This window comes from Mustelus asterias, unplaced genomic scaffold (genome assembly GCF_964213995.1).
Source record: "Mustelus asterias unplaced genomic scaffold, sMusAst1.hap1.1 HAP1_SCAFFOLD_92, whole genome shotgun sequence".
In the NCBI taxonomy this organism is placed as follows: domain Eukaryota; kingdom Metazoa; phylum Chordata; class Chondrichthyes; order Carcharhiniformes; family Triakidae; genus Mustelus; species Mustelus asterias.
In genome coordinates this window covers 120,274-140,203 of record NW_027590141.1, presented here as the reverse complement: position 1 = coordinate 140,203, position 19,930 = coordinate 120,274, and the positions used below count along the sequence as shown (strand labels likewise).

Below are 19,930 nucleotides of genomic sequence, written 5' to 3'. Positions count from 1 at the left end.
GTTTCCTGCAGGAAACCCACACCGTTCCGGGAGACGAAGCCCAATGGCTCCTGGAGTGGCGAGGGGGGGTCTACATGAGCCACCTCACGCTCGCTTCTTGCGGGGTGGCTATCTTGTTGGCCCCGCGTTATAAGCCGGAGATCTTGGGGGTCAAGGAGCCGGTGCCAGGCCGGTTGCTGCACTTGACGGTCCGTGAGGGGGGCGTGGTCATTCACTTGCTGAATGTCTACGCCCCGACCGCTGGACCGCAGCAAACGACTTTCTACGAGAAAGTGTCCGCTCACATCGACACCATCGCGGGGGGCGAATGCATTATCCTCGGGGGAGATTTCAACTGCATCCTCGAGGCACGGGACCGCACCGGCCCCTGGCTGCGCACTCCGGCGGTGGTGAAGTTGCGGGACCTGATCGGGTCCCACGACTTGGTGGACGTCTGGAGACATCTCCATCCTGGCTCCAGCGCCTTCACTTTCGTGAGGCCTGGAGTCGGAGCGTCCAGGCTCGACCGCCTTTACATTTCGAAGGCGCACGTGTCCGGCGTGTCCTCGGTCTCCATGCGGCCGGTGTCGAGCACGGACCACAGCCTGGTGTGGGCGGACTTTGCGCCGTCTCGCATCCGGCGGGGGTCCGCGTACTGGCACTTTAACAACACGCTGCTGGAGGACGAGCGCTTCCTGGACTCGTTCCGTCGATTCTGGGCCGGCTGGAGAAGGAAGCGGGGAGGCTTCCCCTCCTTGAGGCTCTGGTGGGATGTGGGCAAGACTCACGTCCGTACCTTCTGTCAGGGGTACGCGAGGGGGTCGACAAAGAGGCGGAAATCCAGGCTCGAGGAGTTGGAGAAGGAGGTGCTCGACCTGGAGGCACGTCTCAGTCGGCCTGACGCGGACCCGGCCCTGCGTTCGGAGTACAGGGAGAAGAAGGACGCGCTGCGAGACCTGCAGCTTGCCAGGTCTCGCGGCGCGTACGTGAGGTCGCGGCTCCAGTTCCAGGTGGACCTGGACCGCGGCTCCCCCTTCTTCTACTCGCTGGAAAGAGGGCGGGCTAACCGTCAGCAGCTCCTTACGCTGCTGGCCGACGACGGTTCCCCCGTCTCGGATCCGGAGGGCATCCGGGCCATTGCCCGGGAGTATTACACCTCGCTCTTCTCTCCGGATCCGTCCAGCGAGGATGCCCGCAGACTTCTGTGGGAGGACCTGCCGCAGGTCAGCCCGGAGGGCGTCGGCAGGCTCGAGGCCCCTACCACCATGGCCGAGCTGACCGGCGCCCTAAATGGCCTCAGCCGGGGCAAGGCCCCTGGGCTGGACGGGCTGACAGTAGAGTTCTTCAGGGCGTTCTGGGACGTCCTGGGGAGCGACTACGCGGGGGTCCTGGGGGAGAGCGTCGCTACCGGGGAGATGCCCCTTTCGTGGCGCAGGGCCGTCATTGCCCTGCTGCCCAAGAAGGGGGATCTCCACCTGCTCAAGAACTGGCGCCCGGTCTCCCTCCTCAGCACGGATTATAAAATCTTTGCCAGGGCTATGGCTTCACGCCTTGGATCCGTGCTGGACCACTTGATCCACCCTGACCAGTCCTACACGGTCCCGGGCCTTTGCATACATGACAATCTCCACCTGGTCCGGGACCTAATCCATCACACCCAGAGGGCTGGTCTGTCGGGCGCCTTCTTGTCATTAGATCAGGAGAAGGCGTTCGACAGGGTGGAGCACGAGTATTTACTCGGGACTCTGCGGGCATTCGGGTTCGGGACGCATTTTGTCGCCCGGATCCGATTACTGTACTCTGCCGCAGAGTGTCTGATTAAGGTTAACGGGTCCCTGACGGCGCCCCTTCGCTTCGGGAGAGGAGTACGGCAGGGCTGCCCCTTGTCCGGCCAACTGTATTCCGTATGCGTGGAGCCGTTCCTGCGCCTCTTGCGGAGGAGGTTGTCAGGTTTGGTCCTGCGCGGACCGGACGTAGGGGTGGTCCTGTCAGCTTACGCCGACGACGTGCTCCTCATGTTCACGGACCCGGCTGACCTGCGGAGGATGCGAGAATGCCAGGCGGTGTACTCCGCCGCGTCCTCCGCCAGGATCAACTGGGCCAAGTGCTCCGGACTCCTTGTCGGTCCTTGGGAGACGGACCCCCTCCCGGAGGAGCTCAGGCCTTTCACCTGGAGCAGGACCGACCTCCTCTACTTGGGGGCCCATCTCTGCCCAGCCGAGGAATCCTGGCCGGCGAACTGGCGGGAGCTGGAGGCCAAAGTCACCGCCGGCCTGAGTCGCTGGACAGGACTGCTCCGAGTGCTGTCCTACGGGGCGCGAGCTCGCGTCATAAACCAGCTGGTCGCCTCCATGCTGTGGTACCGGCTGGTCCCTTTGACCCCTCCCCCTGGCTTTGTCACCGATATCCAGAGAACCCTCGTGCGGTTCTTCTGGGGCAATCGACTGCACTGTGTCCCTGCTGCGGTCCTGTATCTCCCGCTTGAGGAGGGCGGACAAGGTCTGGTGTGCCTCCGCACTCAGATAGCGACCTTCCGCCTCCAGGCCCTGCAGAGGTACCTTTACGTTGAGCCCCCTCCACAGTGGTGTGCCATGGCGACGTATTTCTTCTGCCAGTGGCACGGCCTCAATTATGACGTGCAGCTCCTGCATATCGAACTGGGGCGTGCTTCGACCACCCTGCAGGAGTTGCCCGTCTTTTACCAGGACCTCCTCACTGTCTGGAACAAGGTCGCCTCGCGACGCAGCTCCCCCCCGTCAGGAGTAGCGGCTCTCGTGCGAGAGCCGCTGCTCAGGAATCCGCTCCTCCAGCCGTATAACTTCAGGTGGCTGGCGGAGAGGGGGGCTGTGGACGCCGGGGTGACCAGAATCGGGGACGTGCTCGATGGCGGAGGAGCGGGCTGGATGAGTCCCCGCGTGCTGGCTGAGCGCGCGGGGACGTCCGTCCGGCGCGCGGCCAAAGCCATCCTAGACCTTAGGACGGTCGTGCTCGGCCCCGAAACTGCACGCAAACTTGAGACGGCACAGGCGTGCGGTGGGATCCCGCCCGAGCGTTCCCCTGTTCGGGCGGAATTCCACATTGGCCCAAAGCCTCAGCCCCCTCCCCTGGGTGAGGTGCCCCACAGCCTGAGCCGCCTCGCGGAAATGCCCTCCGTGCCTTTTTCTACCGCGCGGAGGCGTTTCCTGTGCGGGCTGCTGCTGCACACCTTCCACTACCGCCTCCTCGCCTGTCGCCCGGATACACCTTGGCGGGCCTTGTTGCCGCCGGGCGGCGGAGGTCCCCGCTGGAGGTCCCTCTACGGAGGGATCTCCCCCAATTACGTCGGGGACCTGGGGTGGAGGGTGATGCATGCAGCAGTTCCGCACAACCGTAGGATTCACTGGTTCACGGGCTCCGAAGACTGCCCTTTCTGTGGCCTTGTGGAGTCCGTGGACCATGTCTATGTTGAGTGTCTTAGGCTGCACTCCCTTTATGTTTTCCTGAAGAACCTTTTATTGATGTTTCGTTTGCACTTCAGTCCCACGCTCCTGATCTACGGACACCCGGTGCGGAGAGGGGAGGGTCGGGATGGCGACCTCCTCGTGAACCTGCTCCTGGGCCTGGCGAAACGCGCCATTTACTGGTCCAGGCAGCGGGCGATCGAGGGGGCCGTCCATCCTGACTGTCTTCCCCTCTACCGCGGCTACGTTCGCGGCCAGGTGTCCCTGGAGAGGGAGCATGCGGTGTCCACGGGCGAGGTTGACGCTTTCCGCGCCCGCTGGGCACCGCAGGGGTTGGGGTGCATTATTGACCCTAATAATCACATTTTAATTTGATGTTTTTAAGTTTCCTTTGCATTTTGATTTCTGTTCGGGCTGTTCCCCCTCCTTTTTGGGGAGCTGCCCCTTTTACTTTGTCCTGATTTAATTTGAGTTTGTTTACTTGGTTTGACCTAAAAAGAGGTCTCTCTGAATGAAGATTGCGCTTCAGACAGACTCAAACTTCTTCTGTCTCTCCAACATCTGTGAGTAAAACACTTTCTTTTCTCCCCCTTTCCATTTCTTTTCTCATTCTGGGGGAAATTGGGGACTTGCAGCAACTAAAGGGAAACGGAGTGAATCCAGGGAGGCTGCAGACTCTGGAAAGGTTGGCCCGGGTCTCTCTTTCTCTTAAAGACATTGACATCCTTTGCTCCCTCAGCTTGACACGCTGATTTGTCTGGCTAAAAGGTCCCTTTCCTAATGTTCACAATTAAAGGGCTGGTTTCCCCAGGTGATGGCTGACATTTAAAAGAACAATAAATTAATACAGGATAGAGATATGCCTTGTGTTGTTATATTGTAGATTTGGTAGATTATTTATGGTTCTGTAACAAAGTACATTTATTATTATTTCTCGTTTTGTAATGTAACACTGAAGCTATGTTATATATTTTCACTCATCGAGTCATTACAGCGCAGAAGGAGTCCATTCAGTAACTCGAATCCATGCCGACTCTCTGTCGAACAATCCAGTCAGTCCCATTCCCTTTCTATATTACCTTTCCCCTGCAACTTTATTTCCTTTATGTGCCCATCTAATTTCTGAAATATATTAAAGGGGACAGTAAACTAATACAGGACAGAGACGTGCCTCTGCTCCCCATAGCCAGGAACTGATAGCCTGCTCCCTTATATTGTATATCATTCTCTCTGTATTGCTTGTTTCCTCTGTTTCTCCGCTTTTATCTTTGACCACCTCATCTTTCTGCTTTTTAAAATCTCTCTCAGTTTTTCTCTCAGTCTTTCTGTCTCTCCCTTCCTCTGTATCTTTCTCAGGCTTTGTGTGTTCCTATTTGATCAAGATGTTCAAAATCAGGGAGAGTTTCTGATTGATTACAGAGGGAAAAACAGGGAGAAAAGCAGAAAAACCCGGCAGGTCTGGCGGCACCTGTTCAGAGAGTTAACATTTTGAGTCCATATAATTCTTCAGGGCAGGAAAAACATGGGTTATCCATCTTAGATCAGGGAATGTGCTGGGGGAGATTTAATAGAGGTGTTTAAAATGACAAATGATTTATGATAGTGTCAATGGAGAGAAATGATCTCCCAGCAGCAGGAGGGTTTGTCGATGGAGAGAATCGATTTCCCCGGTGCAGGAGGGTCTGTAAGCAGAGGACACAGAGATTTAATTTAATTGACAACAGAATTGGAAGGGGTGTTAAGGAGAATGTTTTACACAATAACTTGATATGATCTGGAATGCACAAACTGACAGGTGCTCGAAGCAAGTTTAATAGTAGCTTTCAAAGGGAATTGGATAAATACTTGCAGAGGATAAATTGGCAAAGTTATGGTGAATGGGATTAATTAGACAGTTCACTCATCTTTGTGACATTCTGAATGTATCTCTCCTCAGGTTTTAATATTTGATCTTTTCGATTATAATGTGTCTCAAACAGAAGATTAAAATATTGGGTTTGATGAGCTGTCAGATCTCTTTCCTGTGTGTCTGTGTAACTTGAGAACTGGAGATGACCATGAGGAGGAACTGATTATTTTCAGTTCCTCTAACAGATACACCTCAGATATCAGAAATCCCTGGAGTTTCCCATGTCCTCATTATTCTCGCCTCGAGTATAACAGCTCTCAGTCAGGCCGAGTCAGTCACATGTGTCTCTGTCATGATGTTTCCACTTGTATTTTATCACTCACCTCCCAGTGACACTCACCATAACACAGACACCTTAAAATATCATTGTTCCCTTGCACTTTGTCCTCCTATTATAATCAAATGTTTGTTGGGCCTCTTGTCTCCCTTAATGTCAGATTACCTGCAGTTAAAATGACCTCAGAGACACTGAAACTGCCGTTGTAAAATACAGCAGAATTGGAATGACAGACAGGTTATTGTCCGATAATGACAGTAGCAGAGTAACACACATCGGAATTTAAATACATCATATCAATGGACCATGACTCACTCACACTATCAAATGAAACCTAAACTTTGGTTATGGTGCACGAGATACTGACTGTATTACCATTACATTGGATCTAATGCTGTGTTCACTAACATACTGCAATGTGACTCTAAATATTTTAACAAACATTGTATTTGTTACACTCAGAGTAAGTCAGTGCTTTGCTGTGTTGTCTCTGTGCCCCATCTCCACTCTGAATGAATTGGAGCCTGTGTGTGTCATTGTTACACTGAGACTCTGTCACTGTTATTACTAATGTGGAGATGCCGGCGTTGGACTGGGTAAACACAGTAAGAAGTTTAACAACACCAGGTTAAAGTCCAACAGGTTTATTTGGTAGCAAAAGCCACAAGCTTTCGGAGCCTTAAGCTCCTTCTTCAGGTGAGTGGGAATTCTGTTCACAAACAGGGCATATAAAGACACAAAATCAATTAACAGAATAATGGTTGGAATGCAAATACTTACAGCTAATCAAGTCTTAAAGGTACAAACAATGTGAGTGGAGACAGCATCAAGACAGGCTAAAGAGATGTGTATTCATAGAATCATAGAAACCCTACAGCACAGAAAGAGGCCATTCAGCCCATCGAGTCTGCACTGACCACAATCCCACCCAGGCCCTACCCCCATATCCCTACATATTTACCCACTAATCCCTCTAACCTACGCATCTCAGGACACTAAGGGCAATTTTAGCACGGCCAATCAACCTCACCCGCACATCTTTGGACTGTGGGAGGAAACCGGAGCACCCGGAGGAAACTCACGCAGACACGAGGAGAACGTGCAAACTCCACACAGACAGTGACCCGAGCCGGGAATCGAACCCAGGTCCCTGGAGCTGTAAAGCAGCAGTGCTAACCACTGTGCTACCGTGCCGCCCCACTGTCCAGACAGGACAGCCAGTGAGACTCTGCAAGTCCAGGCAAGTTGTGGGGATTACAGATAGTGTGACATGAACCCAATATCCCGGTTGAGGCCGTCCTCATGTGTGCAGAACTTGGCTATCAGTTTCTGCTCAGCGACTCTGCGCCGTCGTGTGTCGTGAAGGCTGCCTTGGAGAATGCTTACCCGAATATCAGAGGCCGAATGCCCGTGACCGCTCAAGTGCTCCACAACAGGAAGAGAACAGTCTTGCCTGGTGATTGTCGAGTGGTATTCATTCATCCGTTGTCACAGCGTCTCCATGGTTTCCCCAATGTACCATGCCTCGGGACATCCTTTCCTGCAGCGTATCAGGTAGACAACTTTGGCCGAGTTGCAAGAGTATGTACCGTGTACCTGGTGGATGGTGTTCTCACGTGAGATGATGGCATCTGTGTCGATGATCCGGCACGTGTTGCAGAGGTTGCTGTGGCAGGGTTGTGTGGTGTCGTGGTCACTGTTCTCCTGAAGGCTGGGTAGTTTGCTGCGGACAATGGTCTGTTTGAGGTTGTGCGGTTGTTTGAAGGCAAGAAGTGGGGATGGCCTTGGCGAGATGTTCGTCTTCATCAATGACATGTTGAAGGCTCCGGAGAAGATGCCGTAGCTTCTCCGCTCCGATGAAGTACTGGACGACGAAGGGTACTCTGTCCACCATGTCCCGTGTTTGTCTTCTGAGGAGGTCGGTGCGGTTTTTCGCTGTGGCGCATCGGAACTGTTGATTGATGAGTCGAGCGCCATATCCTGTTCTTATGAGGGCATCTTTCAGCGTCTGGAGGTGTCTGTTGCGATCCTCCTCATCAGAGCAGATCCTGTGTATACGGAGGGCTTGTCCAACGTGTTTAGAGTGGAAGCTCTCCACTCACATTGTTTGTATCTTAAAGACTTGATTAGCTGTAAGTATTCGCATTCCAACCATTATTCTGTAAATTGAGTCTGTGTCTTTATAAGCCCTGTTTGTGAACAGAATTCCCACTCACCTGAAGAAGGGGCTTGCAGCTCCGAAAGCTTGTGTGACGTTTGCTACCAAATAAACCTGTTGGACTTTAACCTGGTGTTGTTAAACTTCTTCCTGTTATTATTGGACAAGCAGCAAATCACCGTCACAATGCCCGGCTGATTGACGGCAGCGCGGACCAATGGGAAGAGGGGACAGTGCCAATGGGAACGAACGAGGGGCGGGGCCAGCTTTGACTGGAGCATGCGCAGTGTGAGTAATGGCGATGGGAAACGGCTTTTGTTTTGGGCTCGGAAATCTGTTAGAGGTGATTGGAGGTACGGAGAGAGCAATGGATCGTCCAGGTGGGTGGAAACGCTTCGTAAGCATGTTGTGTAAGCCGAAAACCGCGGAAGAGAACTTCTCGGACCCAGTTTGTACCGAGCAGGGCTGCAGCTCCTCATGTTCGTCCCGGGTTAACGTTCGCCATCTTTATTGGGGGCAATATGCAGCAGTGCGCACGTGCGGCCGCCATGTTTGTAGAGGGCAATATTGTCAATCAGTGGGAGGGGCTTGTTCCCCAGTGTTCAGAATGGAGACAACTTGTCCATCAAACTGCATCAACCCTGAGTCCCAATGTCTTATTGATGAGGCAGAGCGGTAGCAGAGAAGGAAAAAGAAAGGAAAATAAAAACAGTAAATGCTGGAAAATCTCAGCAGATCTGACAGCATCTGTGGAGAGAGAATACAACCAACGTTTTGAGACTGGATGACCCATAGACAGAGCTTGTACACGTGTAAACAGAGCATGTAAACTTTGACACCTCCACGTACCCTTGTACACCTCTATCAATCTACTTTGCTCCAAGGAGAACAACCCCAAGTTATCCAGCCTAACATTGTAACTATAATTCCTCATCCCTGAAACCATTTTGATAAATCTCCTCTGCACCCTGTCAAGGAGCCTCACATCCTCCATAATGTGTGTGGTGATCACTGGTTTGCACAGACCCAGGTATTCTGTGTTCCTGTCTGTGATCTCATTACATACTTAAAATTGCACAGTGACATCACCCCCGCTCCCCGGGGATTTCCTCAACTGGGAGATTTTTCTCTGATGCCAATGCTTCTGATATCTTTCCAGCTGCAGGCTCCAGCAGGAGATTTTAATATTAAAATCAGTTAAATTGTTTCAGAGGTGAGTGTTTGTGACCATTCACGGGCACGAGTTCTCGTCATAAACCAGTTGCTCGCCTCCATGCTGTGGTACCGGCTGGTCCCTTTGACCCCTCCCCCTGGCTTTGTTGCCAGTACAGTAAGAAGTCTCACAACACCAGGTTAAAGTCCAACAGGTTTATTTGGTAGCATGTTGCCAATATCCAGAGAACCCTCCTGCGGTTCTTCTGGGACAATCGACTGCACTGGGTCCCTGCCGTGGTTCTGCATCTACCGCTTGAGGAGGGCGAACAAGGTCTGCTGTGCCTCCGCATTCAGATAGCGACCTTCCGCCTCCAGGCCCTGCAGAGGTACCTTTACGTTGAGCCCCCTCCACAGTGGTGTGCCTGGCAACGTATTTCTTCCGCCAGTGGCACGGCCTGAGTTATGACTTGCAGCCCCTGCATATCGAACTGGGGCGTGCTTCGACCACCCTGCAGGAGTTGCCCGTCTTTTACCAGGACCTCCTCACTGTCTGGAACAAGGTCGCCTCGCGACGCAGCTCTCCCCCGTCAGGAGTAGCGGCTCTCGTGCGAGAGCCGCTGCTCAGGAATCCGCTCCTCCAGCCGTATGACTTCAGGTGGCTGGCGGAGAGGGGGGCTGTGGACGCCGGGGTGACCAGAATCGGGGACGTGCTCGATGGCGGAGGAGCGGGCTGGATGAGTCCCCGCGTGCTGGCTGAGCGCGTTGGGACATCCGTCTGGCGCGCGGCCAAAGCCATCCTAGACCTTAGGACGGTCGTGCTCGGCCCCGAAACTGCACGCAAACTCGAGACGGCGCAGGCGTGCGGTGGGATCCCGCCCGAGCGTTCCCCTGTTCGGGCGGAATTCCACATTGGCCCAAAGCCTCAGCCCCCTCCCCTGGGTGAGGTGCCCCACAGCCTGAGCCGCCTCACGGAAATGTCCTCCGTGCCTTTTTCTACCGCGCGGAGGTGTTTCCTGTGCGGGCTGCTGCTGCACACCTTCCACTACCGCGTCCTCACCTGTCGCCCGGATACACCTTGGCGGGCCTTGTTGCCGCCGGGCGGCGGAGGTCCCTCTACGGAGGGATCTCCCCCAATTACGTCGGGGACCTGGGGTGGAGAGTGATGCATGCAGCAGTGCCGCACAACCGTAGGATTCACTGGTTCACGGGCTCCGAAGACTGCCCTTTCTGTGGCCTTGTGGAGTCCGTGGACCATGTCTATGTTGTGTGTCTTAGGTTGCACTCCCTTTTTGTTTTCCTAAAGAACCGTTTATTAATGTTTTGCTTGCACTTCAGTCCCATGCTCCTGATCTACGGACACCCAGTGCGGAGAGGGGAGGGTCGGGATGGCGACCTCCTCGTGAACCTGCTCCTGGGCCTGGTGAAACGCGCCATTTACCGGTCCAGGCAGCCGGCGATCGAGGGGGCCGTCCATCCTGACTGTCTTCCCCTCTACCGCGGCTACGTTCGCGGCCAGCTGTCCCTGGAGAGGGAGCATGCGGTGTCCATGGGCGCGGTTGACGCCTTCCGCGCCCGCTGGGCACCGCAGGGGTTGGGGTGCGTTATCGACCCTAATAATCACATTTTAATTTGATGTTTTTAAGTTTCCTTTGTACTTTGATTTTTGTTCGGGCTGTTCCCCCCCTCCTTTTGGGGAGCTGCCCCTTTTACTTTGTCCTGACTTAACTTGAGTTTGTTTCTTTGGTTTGACCTAAAAAGAGGCCAACATCTGTGAGTAAAAGACTTCCTTTTCTCCCCTTTCCATTTCTTTTCTCATTCTGAGGGAAATTGGGAATTTGCAGCAACTGAAGGGAAAGGAAGTGAATCCAGTCTGTACATTCCACACATTGTTCGTCCTGTCACATCGACATATATCTGTCTGGCAGCCTGAATGGAGATTTTCAGCTCTCTGTGTCCAGGACAGGAAGCAGTGAGCATGGATCTGTCAATCAGCCTCAATCAGCACCTTCAGGAGAATTGGGAGGGTGAATATTAGATACAGCAGAGTGAGAATGGAGGGAGAGTGTGTGGGATGGAGATTCACAGCTTTTGGGGAATTATGTCATACCTTGAATGATACCTTGAAAAAAATTTTTTTTAAAATCATGCCGCTTATAGCTTGAGCAATGTCATTACGGGGTGGAGCTGAGCTGTGGCAGTCAGGTGATGGGGCTTTCAGATTCGTTTGTGGCAGTCAGGTGATCGGAGTTTTTTCCTTTCGGCTTTTAGTTTCGTTTTGGAAAGCAGTTTCGCAGCAAGCTAAGAAGCAGTCTCTTTGTCTGTATTTTCTCTTTGTTTGGTTCTGCCTTAAAGAAACTGTGTTTTAGGGGAACAGATTCGACTACAATCACTTCTGAGTTTCTTCCCAAGGGATTTTCAGCATTCAACCCAGGATGCTGGATACCTGTAACAAGTGGGCATTAACCTATGCTGTAGTGTGCTTATTAGGAGTGTTTTGTGTATTGGATGGTGGCTTTGGTTAGAACACGTTAGAGATATTCCTTCAGCGTTGTACCTTATCGTGGTTGTTGTGTTTCTTGTTTGCAATTACTAAAAGTTCTCGCTAATTGTCTTGCTGTGCATGTCAACAATATTCTTAATTAAACTTTGTTTTCAATAAAAGCTCCTCGAGGGTCAGTTGAATCACACCTGAAGTGAAACCTCTCATGCTCATCCTCGCCAAATTCAACGTAAAATGTTACAGGTCAGGCGAGCTTCATAGAACACCTCGAAGTATCCGACCTGACTTTCAACAATGAAAAAAGAATTTTCCATAGAAAGTAAAATAGTCTGTTCTGAATTTCTCTCCTGCACCGACAATGATGACTTTTGTAAATTCCTTTTACAGGATATCAGAGGGTGAGGATTTACAGATAGAAATCTCAAACTTTTCCTGAAGATCACCTGAAGATCTGACAGTCACTCAATTCACTGGGACATGTATATAATCGACCTTTGAATCCAAAAGTAGAAAACTTCTCTGTTCTGTCTGCTTCAGAAGATTTTAAACATCAGTGTGACCAGAAAAACACCGAGACACACACACACCAGAGTGAGAGTGTTCCAGTGCACTGAGTGTGGAAAGAGCTTTAACCAGGACAGTCACAAGGACACCCGCACCATGGAGAAACCATGGAAATGTGGGGACTGTGGGAAGGGATTCAGGTTTCCATCTGAGCTGGAAACTCATCAACGCAGTCACACTGGGGAGAAACCATTCACCTGTTCTGTGTGTGGGAAGGGATTCACTCAGTTACCCGGTCTGCTGAGTCATAATCTCACTCACACCAATGAGAGACCCTTTAAATGCTCTGATTGTGGGAGTGACTTCAAAAGCTCACAGGATCTGATGTCCCACCAGCGCATTCACACTGAGGACAGACCGTTCAGCTGCTCTCACTGCACAAAGAGATTTAAATGGTCATCCAGCCTGTGGAGACACCAGCGAGTTCACACTGGGGAGAAGCCATTCACCTGCTCTGTGTGTGAGAAGAGATTCACTCAGTTATCTGACCTGCGGATACACCAGCGGGTTCACACTGGAGAGAGGCCGTTCACTTGCTCTGACTGTGGGAAAGGATTCACTCACTCAACCATTCTGTGGAGACACCAGCGAGTTCACACCGGGGAGAAACCGTTCACCTGCTGTGTGTGTGGGAAGGGATTCACTACTTCATCCAACCTGCTGACACACAAAGTCACTCACAGCAATGAGAGACCCTTTAAATGTTCTGACTGTGGAAGTGGCTTCAAAAGTGCTGCAGATCTGATGATTCACCAGCGCATTCACACTGAGGAGAGACCGTTCAGCTGCTCTCACTGCACAAAGAGATTTAAATGGTCATCCAGCCTGAGGACACACCAGCGGGTTCACACTGGGGAGAAGCCAATCACCTGCTCTGTGTGTGAGAAGAGATTCACTCAGTTTTCTGACCTGCGGATACACCAGCGAGTTCACACTGGGGAGAGGCCGTACAACTGCTCTGTGTGTGGGAAGGGATTCACTCAGTTATCCAACCTGCAGAGACACCAGCGAGGTCACACTGGAGAGAGGCCATTCACTTGCTCTGACTGTGGGAAAAGATTCACTCACTCAACCATTCTGCTGACACACCAGCGAGTTCACACCAGGGAGAGACCGTTCACCTGCTCTGACTGTGGGAAAGGATTCACTCAGTTATGCAGCCTGAAGAGACACCAGCGAATTCACACTGGGGAGAGGCCCTTCATCTGCACTGTGTGTGACAAGGGATTCAGACATTCAAATGCCCTGAAGAGACACCAGCGAGTTCACACTGGGGAGAGACCATTCACCTGCACTCAGTGTGGGAAGGGATTCAGACATTCAAATGCCCTGAAGAGACACCAGCGAATTCACACTGGGGAGAGGCCCTTCACCTGCACTGTGTGTGACAAGGGATTCAGACATTCAAATGCCCTGAAGAGACACCAGCGAGTTCACACCGGGGAGAGACCATTCACCTGCCCTCAGTGTGGGAAGGGATTCAGTACATCATCCAGCCTGCAGAGACACCAGCGAGTTCACAAGTGATGACCAGGGTTGGGTTCTGCTGTTATTGCTGCTGTTAATCACATCCTGGACTGAACCATCTTCATTCTGACAATTGGTGAAGTGGGAGGGTGTTGGGGAAAGGAAAAAAATCCTAGTAGGTTAGAGAAGATTTTAAACCATTAGGCATTTAAGACACTGACTGAACGACCAGCATTGAGTTAAATGACTCTAAATCAGACTCAGAAGCTAACAAGGGAATAGTTCACACACATGTGAATGCAGTAAGAGATTTAAAACAAGTGATTATGATTTAAACGCATCTTTTGATATTTTAAATGTATTGACTGTATTTTTATAGAGTGATTGAGTGCTTTAGCCAAGAGCAAGTTGCCGCCGGGCCTGATGGTCTGGGGACTTTCAGACAGAGCCTCATTCTTAGGAAACAATGAAACCTCAGAATGTGCAAGTTCTTATTAACGGGAATTGTGAGCAGTCAGGTTCTCAGGGCTGCTTATGAACAGAGTTATTCTCTATCTGGATAAGACAATGTCTTCTCAGACATGAGAACGTGCATCAGTCTGATATGGCCGGTGACATGGAGGAAAATAGTGGGAAGATTAACTTTGACCTTAGCGTCTGGCGTTGCTAAGCAGTAGAGGAAGTTGAGTCACCAACAGGGGAGGAAACGTCCAGATTCTGCGGACCAATGAATAACCATCATGTCAGAGGGTAAAATGCAATTGTCTAAAGTATGTGACAGATGTTATTAATGATTTAAGTATATTGAAGATTGATTCAAAGCTAATGAAAGGCGGGAGAATTTGATATGAAAAATGTATAATTGATCGATCTTAAACTGTATTTGTTGGAGTTTATTGGAGATGTCAGGCTGCTGTATCTCTGGAGGGGCCGAGGACTCTTCGATAATCTCTCCCTGAGCTTTGCTGGTCAAATAAATCTTTAAACTTGGAAACTGGCTTTTGTGAGTCTTTGTATTCGCTGAAGTTTCAGCGATACCCGGCCACCTGGTAAACCCCGCTAACAGAGGGTCGGAGGGTTTCTTTCTGCTGGATTGGCCCATCACGTGGCTTTGCTTCCAGTGGGCTGATGCTCTTTGAGCCTGGGAGAGCACATTTCCACTGAAATGATCCACAAAAGCTGATGAAGGACATTTATTTTATCCTGGATAGTAAATAGTGTTTTTCCTCCACTGCAGGTAGATCTGAAATAAATACAGAAAGAACTGGAAAATTGCAGCATCTGTGGAGAGAGAAACGGAGTTAATGTTTCACTATTATTCAAAATGAAGAGAGGGAGAAATGTAATGGGTTTGGAGCTGGCAGGAAAGGGGGGAAAGGATATATTGGCCTTAGAGGGAGTACAGAGAAGGTTCACCAGGTTGATACCGGAGATGAGGGGGTTAGCTTATGAGGAGAGATTGAGTAGATTGGGCCTGTACTCGTTAGAGTTTAGAAGGCTGAGGGGGGATCTTATAGAGACATATAAGATAATGAAGGGGCCAGACAGGGTAGAGGCAGAGAGATTCTTTCCACTTAGAAAGGAAACAAGAACTAGAGGACACAGCTTCAAAATAAGGGGGAGTCAGTTTAGAACAGAGTTGAGGAGGAACTTCTTCTCTCAGAGGGTAGTGAATCTCTGGAATTCTCTGCCCATTGAAGCAGTGGAGGCTACCTCGTTGAATATGTTTAAATCACAGGTAGATAGATTTCTGATCAATAAGGGAATTAAGGGTTATGGGGAGCGGGTAAGTGGAACTAAACCACTATCAGATCAGCCATGGTCTTATTGAATGGCGGGGCAGGCTCGAGGGGCTAGATGGCCTACTCCTGCTTCTTATGTTCTTATGTCATGTGGACGGACAATGCACGTCTACAACAATGATTTTTGACGCCCATAATGACAACATTAGTTTTCAAAAGCAAAGGTGACTGAGAATTAAGCATGCTGGGATTTTTGGTCAACTTATAATTAAAAACAAATGCAGGCTGCAGAGTTACTGTATGTCATGGCCTGGTCTTGGAACTGTGACCTGCAGCTTCCTGTGTTGACCAAATGTGGGGAGTTGTTTATTTTGAGGTTGACCTGATGGCACCAAGTTTTATGGAGGTGATGTGAGCTACATGTTATTGACACAAAGCATAACAGAGTTGTTTACAAGAAATTTCATTGACTGTTCAAGCCATGTGATTGATTTCTGGTTACAGCATTGGCTGGGCACCAGAGAATTGGCTGGAAAGTTGAAACAATTTGTAGATAAAAGATGTGCAGTTCTTTGTCTGTAATGATAACTCTGAAGAACATCGTCAAAGACTAAAAGAACAGATTCCACATCAGGAATGGACTTCATTCTAACCAGGTAGTGTCTATTTTCAGTTAAATAATTAGAGTTAATGTTCAGTAAAGAGTTGAAGTGTTGCAACGGTTTTAAGTTTGAGTTGGAATCTAAAGTGTTAAATAAAGGAAGTGCTCCCCAACAGGAAGAGAACAGTCTTGCCTGGTGATTGTTGAGCGGTGTTCATTCATCCGTTGTCGCGGCGTCTGCATGGTTTCCCCAATGTACCATGCCTCGGGACATCCTTTCTTGCAGCGTATCAGGTAGACAACGTTGGCCGAGTTGCAAGAGTATGTACCGTGTACCTGGTGGATGGTGTCCTCACGTGAGATGATGGCATCTGTGTCGATGATCCGGCACGTCTTGCAGAGGTTGCTGTGGCAGGGTTGTGTGGTGTCATGGTCACTGTTCTACTGAAGGCTGGGTAGTTTGCTGCGGACAATGGTCTGTTTGAGGTTGTGTGGTTGTTTGAAGGCAAGAAGTGGGGGTGTGGGGATGGCCTTGGTGAGATGTTCGTCTTCGTCAATGACATGTTGAAGGCTCCGGAGGAGATGCCGTAGCTTCTCCGCTCCGGGGAAGTACTGGACAACGAAGGGTACTCTGTCCACTGTGTCCCGTGTTTGTCTTCTGAGGAGGTCGGTGCGGTTTTTCGCTGTGGCGCGTTGGAACTGTTGATCAATGAGTTGAGCGCCATATCCTGTTCTTATGAGGGCATCTTTCAGCGTCTGGAGATGTCTGTTGCGATCCTCCTCATCTGAGCAGATCCTGTGTATACGGAGGGCTTGTCCGTAGGGGATGGCTTCTTTAACGTGTTTAGGGTGGAAGCTGGAGAAGTGGAGCATCGTGAGGTTATCTGTGGGCTTGCGGTACAGTGAGGTGCTGAGGTGACCGTCCTTAATGGAGATGCGTGTGTCCAAGAATGCAACCGATTCCGGAGAGTAATCTATGGTGAGTCTGATGGTGGGATGGAACTTGTTGATGTCATCATATAGTTGTTTCAGTGATTGCTCACCATGAGTCCAAAGGAAGAAAATGTCATCGATGTATCTAGTGTATAGCATCAGTTGAAGGTCCCGTGCGGTGAAGAAGTCTTGTTCGAACCTGTGCATGAAGATGTTGGCATATTGAGGTGCGAATTTGGTCCCCATGGCTGTTCCATGTGTCTGGATGAAGAACTGGTTGTTGAAGGTGAAGATATTGTGGTCCAGGATGAAGTGGATGAGATGTAAAATTGCATCTGGAAACTGGCAGTTGTCGGCGTTGAGTACTGAGGCTGTTGCAGCAATGCCATCGTCATGGGGGATGCTGGTGTAGAGTGCCGAGACATCCATTGTGACGAGGAGCGCTCCTGGTTCAACTGCTCCATGTGCGCTGAGTTTCTGTAGGAATTCCGTCGTGTCGCGACAAAAGCTGGGGGTTCTTTGTACAATGGGTTTCAGGATGCCCTCGACATAGCCGGAGAGGTTCTCGCACCGCTCGACAATCACCAGGCAAGACTGTTCTCTTCCTGTTGGGGAGCCCTTCAGCGGTCACGGGCATTCGGCCTCTGATATTCGGGTAAGCGTTCTCCAAGGCGGCCTTCGCGACACACAACGGCGCAGAGTCGCTGAACAGAAACTGATAGCCAAGTTCCACACACACGAGGACGGCCTCAACCGGGATATTGGGTTCATGTCACACTATTTGTAACCCCCACAGAGTTTCACTGGCTGTCTTGTCTGGAGACAATACACATCTTTTTAGCCTGTTTTGATGCTCTCTCCACTCACGTTGTTTTGTTTCTTAAAGACTTGATTAGTTGTAAGTATTCGCATTCCAACCATTATTCATGTAAATTGAGTCTGTGTCTTTATCTGCTCTGTTTGTGAACAGAATTCCCACTCACCTGAAGAAGGGGCTTGGAGCTCCGAAAGCTTGTGTGGCTTTTGCTACCAAATAAACCTGTTGGACTTTAACCTGGTGTTGTTAAACTTCTAACTGAACTACAACATCTTTACTCCTGTGTTCAATTTAACCTGGTGTTGTTAAAACGCTTACTGTGTTTACCCCAGTCCAACGCCGGCATCTCCACATCATAACTGAAGTACAACATCTTTACTCCTATGTTCAATTTCTCTCGTAATAAAGGATAACATTCCATTTGTCAGTTCTTTTATTTATTTGAACTAAGATTTATGGGTGTTCTCTTGTTTACAATAACCTCCCTAATAGTAAATCACACCAGGTTCCAGTGTCTTAACCATATGGCAAGAAAGAATACTTCAAATGGTGAATTCAGAAAGTTTATTAACCATTAAAAATGTAACAAGTCAGAAAGATAAAAAGCAGAGTGTCGATTAACAGTTAATAGAGAAAGTTTAACATTAACAATTGAACAGACTTCTCTCCATCCCTCTCAGACCAGGACATGAAGTGACGGCTCTGAAAACGTGGATAACTTGTAAAACCAACAGCTCTCAACACCTCTCTGTAAACATCTCTCCCTCCACCTCTCTCTACCAAATTACCTTCTCAAGATCACTTTTTTATGCTTTAAAAATGTCAAAAGCCCATCTTAGCCAATTCCCATAAATCTTCAATTATGAACTAAAATAGACACGAGTTTTCGGGCGATTTAAAAACAAATGAACTGTCGGCTGAAAGGGTTAACTTTTCTACAGAACCTAAAGGGGCGGGGAGTGAGCAGAAAAAACTTGGCACACAATTACATCACTTTACACAAGTTTAAAACAAAACAAATGATTTTAAACTTCATCTATTAATTTTTTTTGTTATATTCCTCAACCTATTTAATTTGATCAGTTTTTGTTGGGGATGGGTAACTTCTGTTCTTTATAAACTGATTCACTCGTTTTGTTTATTCTACATGGGCTCGGAGAATCAGAACCCAGACTTTATCATCCTTATCCTTTTTCTCCCTTTGCCACCACTCCCTCTGTTTTGCGGGAGGATCGTGGGGATTCCAGTCAGACCGAATCATTTTATCATAAAAGTAAAATACTGCGGATGCTGGAATCTGAAACAAAAAGAGAAAATGCTGGAAAATCTCAGCAGGTCTGACAGCATCTGTGGAGAGAGAATAGAGCCAATGTTTCGAATCTGGATGACCCTTTATAAGAGCTCTCGAAAGGTTGGCTCTATTCTCTCATAATTTTAATCGATAAGTTTCTTGTTCTTAGTTTCCAAATGGCAGGTAAGACCTGTCCGGTCCCCACTCTGATTTTTCACTGGCCATGCTTGGGTAAGATTATAACCATTAGAATCTACTCTCAGAGGTCTGCTTTTCAGTCCAGTGCTACTTGGAGTATACCGTCACTTCACCAACTATCAGGTCACAAGTCCCTCACAGTTCTTATCACAAATTTATGATAAAATAATTTAAACATGCCTGAGAACACTTCTTAACTTCTTAGTCAGCTACCTACCCCCGTTTGTTGATTAGTCAGACCCCATTTTTACAGATTCCAGGTTTCTCAGCCGCTGAACACCAGCTGTTCCTGCAATAATCTCATAGAATCTCTACAGTGCAGAAGGAGGCCATTCGGCCCATCAAGTCTGCACCAACCACAATCCCACCAACGCTATCTCCATTACCCCATTCATTTACGCTAGCTAGTCCCCCTGACACAAAGGGGCAATTTAGCATGGCCAATCCACCTAACCTGCACTTCTTTGTACTGTGCGAGGAAACCGGAGCACCCGGAGGAAACCTACACAGACACTTGAAGAATGTGCAAACTCTACACAGACAGTGACCCAAGGTGGGAATCAAACCCGGGTCCCTGGTGCTGTGAGCCAGCAGTGCTAACGACTGTACCACCGTGCCGCCCCAGTTTAATTTCAGCTCATTCTGAGTAAATATTCTCACCAGGTCCTCTGTTGGAGCCCTGCGAAGCAGCTTTAATAGTCCGTGATTGCAGAAACTGAGCAGTCACAGGAATGTGGTCAAGATAGTCCAGTCCCACAATGCCTCACATTCAATCTGCTGTCCTTCAATTATAACAGAATATGTGGCTGTATGTAGCTGCCTCGGCCGTGGTCAACCCCAACACTGCCTTCCTGAACTGCTACAATGCCTGAGGTGTAAGTACACCCACAGTGCTGTTA

The 19,930-nt window shown here is 49.7% G+C and overlaps 1 protein-coding gene across 3 annotated transcripts in view; it reads left to right on the top strand.

Annotated features, from left to right (window-relative positions):
- The first annotated feature begins 8,042 nt into the window (after positions 1–8,042).
- The window catches only part of LOC144484080 (uncharacterized), a 49,186-nt gene continuing 37,298 nt past the window's right edge, over positions 8,043–19,930 (top strand). The window contains exons 1-2 of one of the 3 annotated variants that reach the window (XM_078202615.1): positions 8,043–8,143; positions 11,806–14,440. In XM_078202615.1, coding sequence (XP_078058741.1) covers positions 12,079–13,509 — 1,431 coding nt within the window. In that variant the 5' untranslated portion in view covers positions 8,043–8,143; positions 11,806–12,078 and the 3' untranslated portion in view covers positions 13,510–14,440. Of the gene's footprint in view, positions 8,144–11,580; positions 14,441–19,930 lie in introns of those variants that run through there. The other 2 variants (XM_078202614.1, XR_013496058.1) reach the window with 2 other exon arrangements.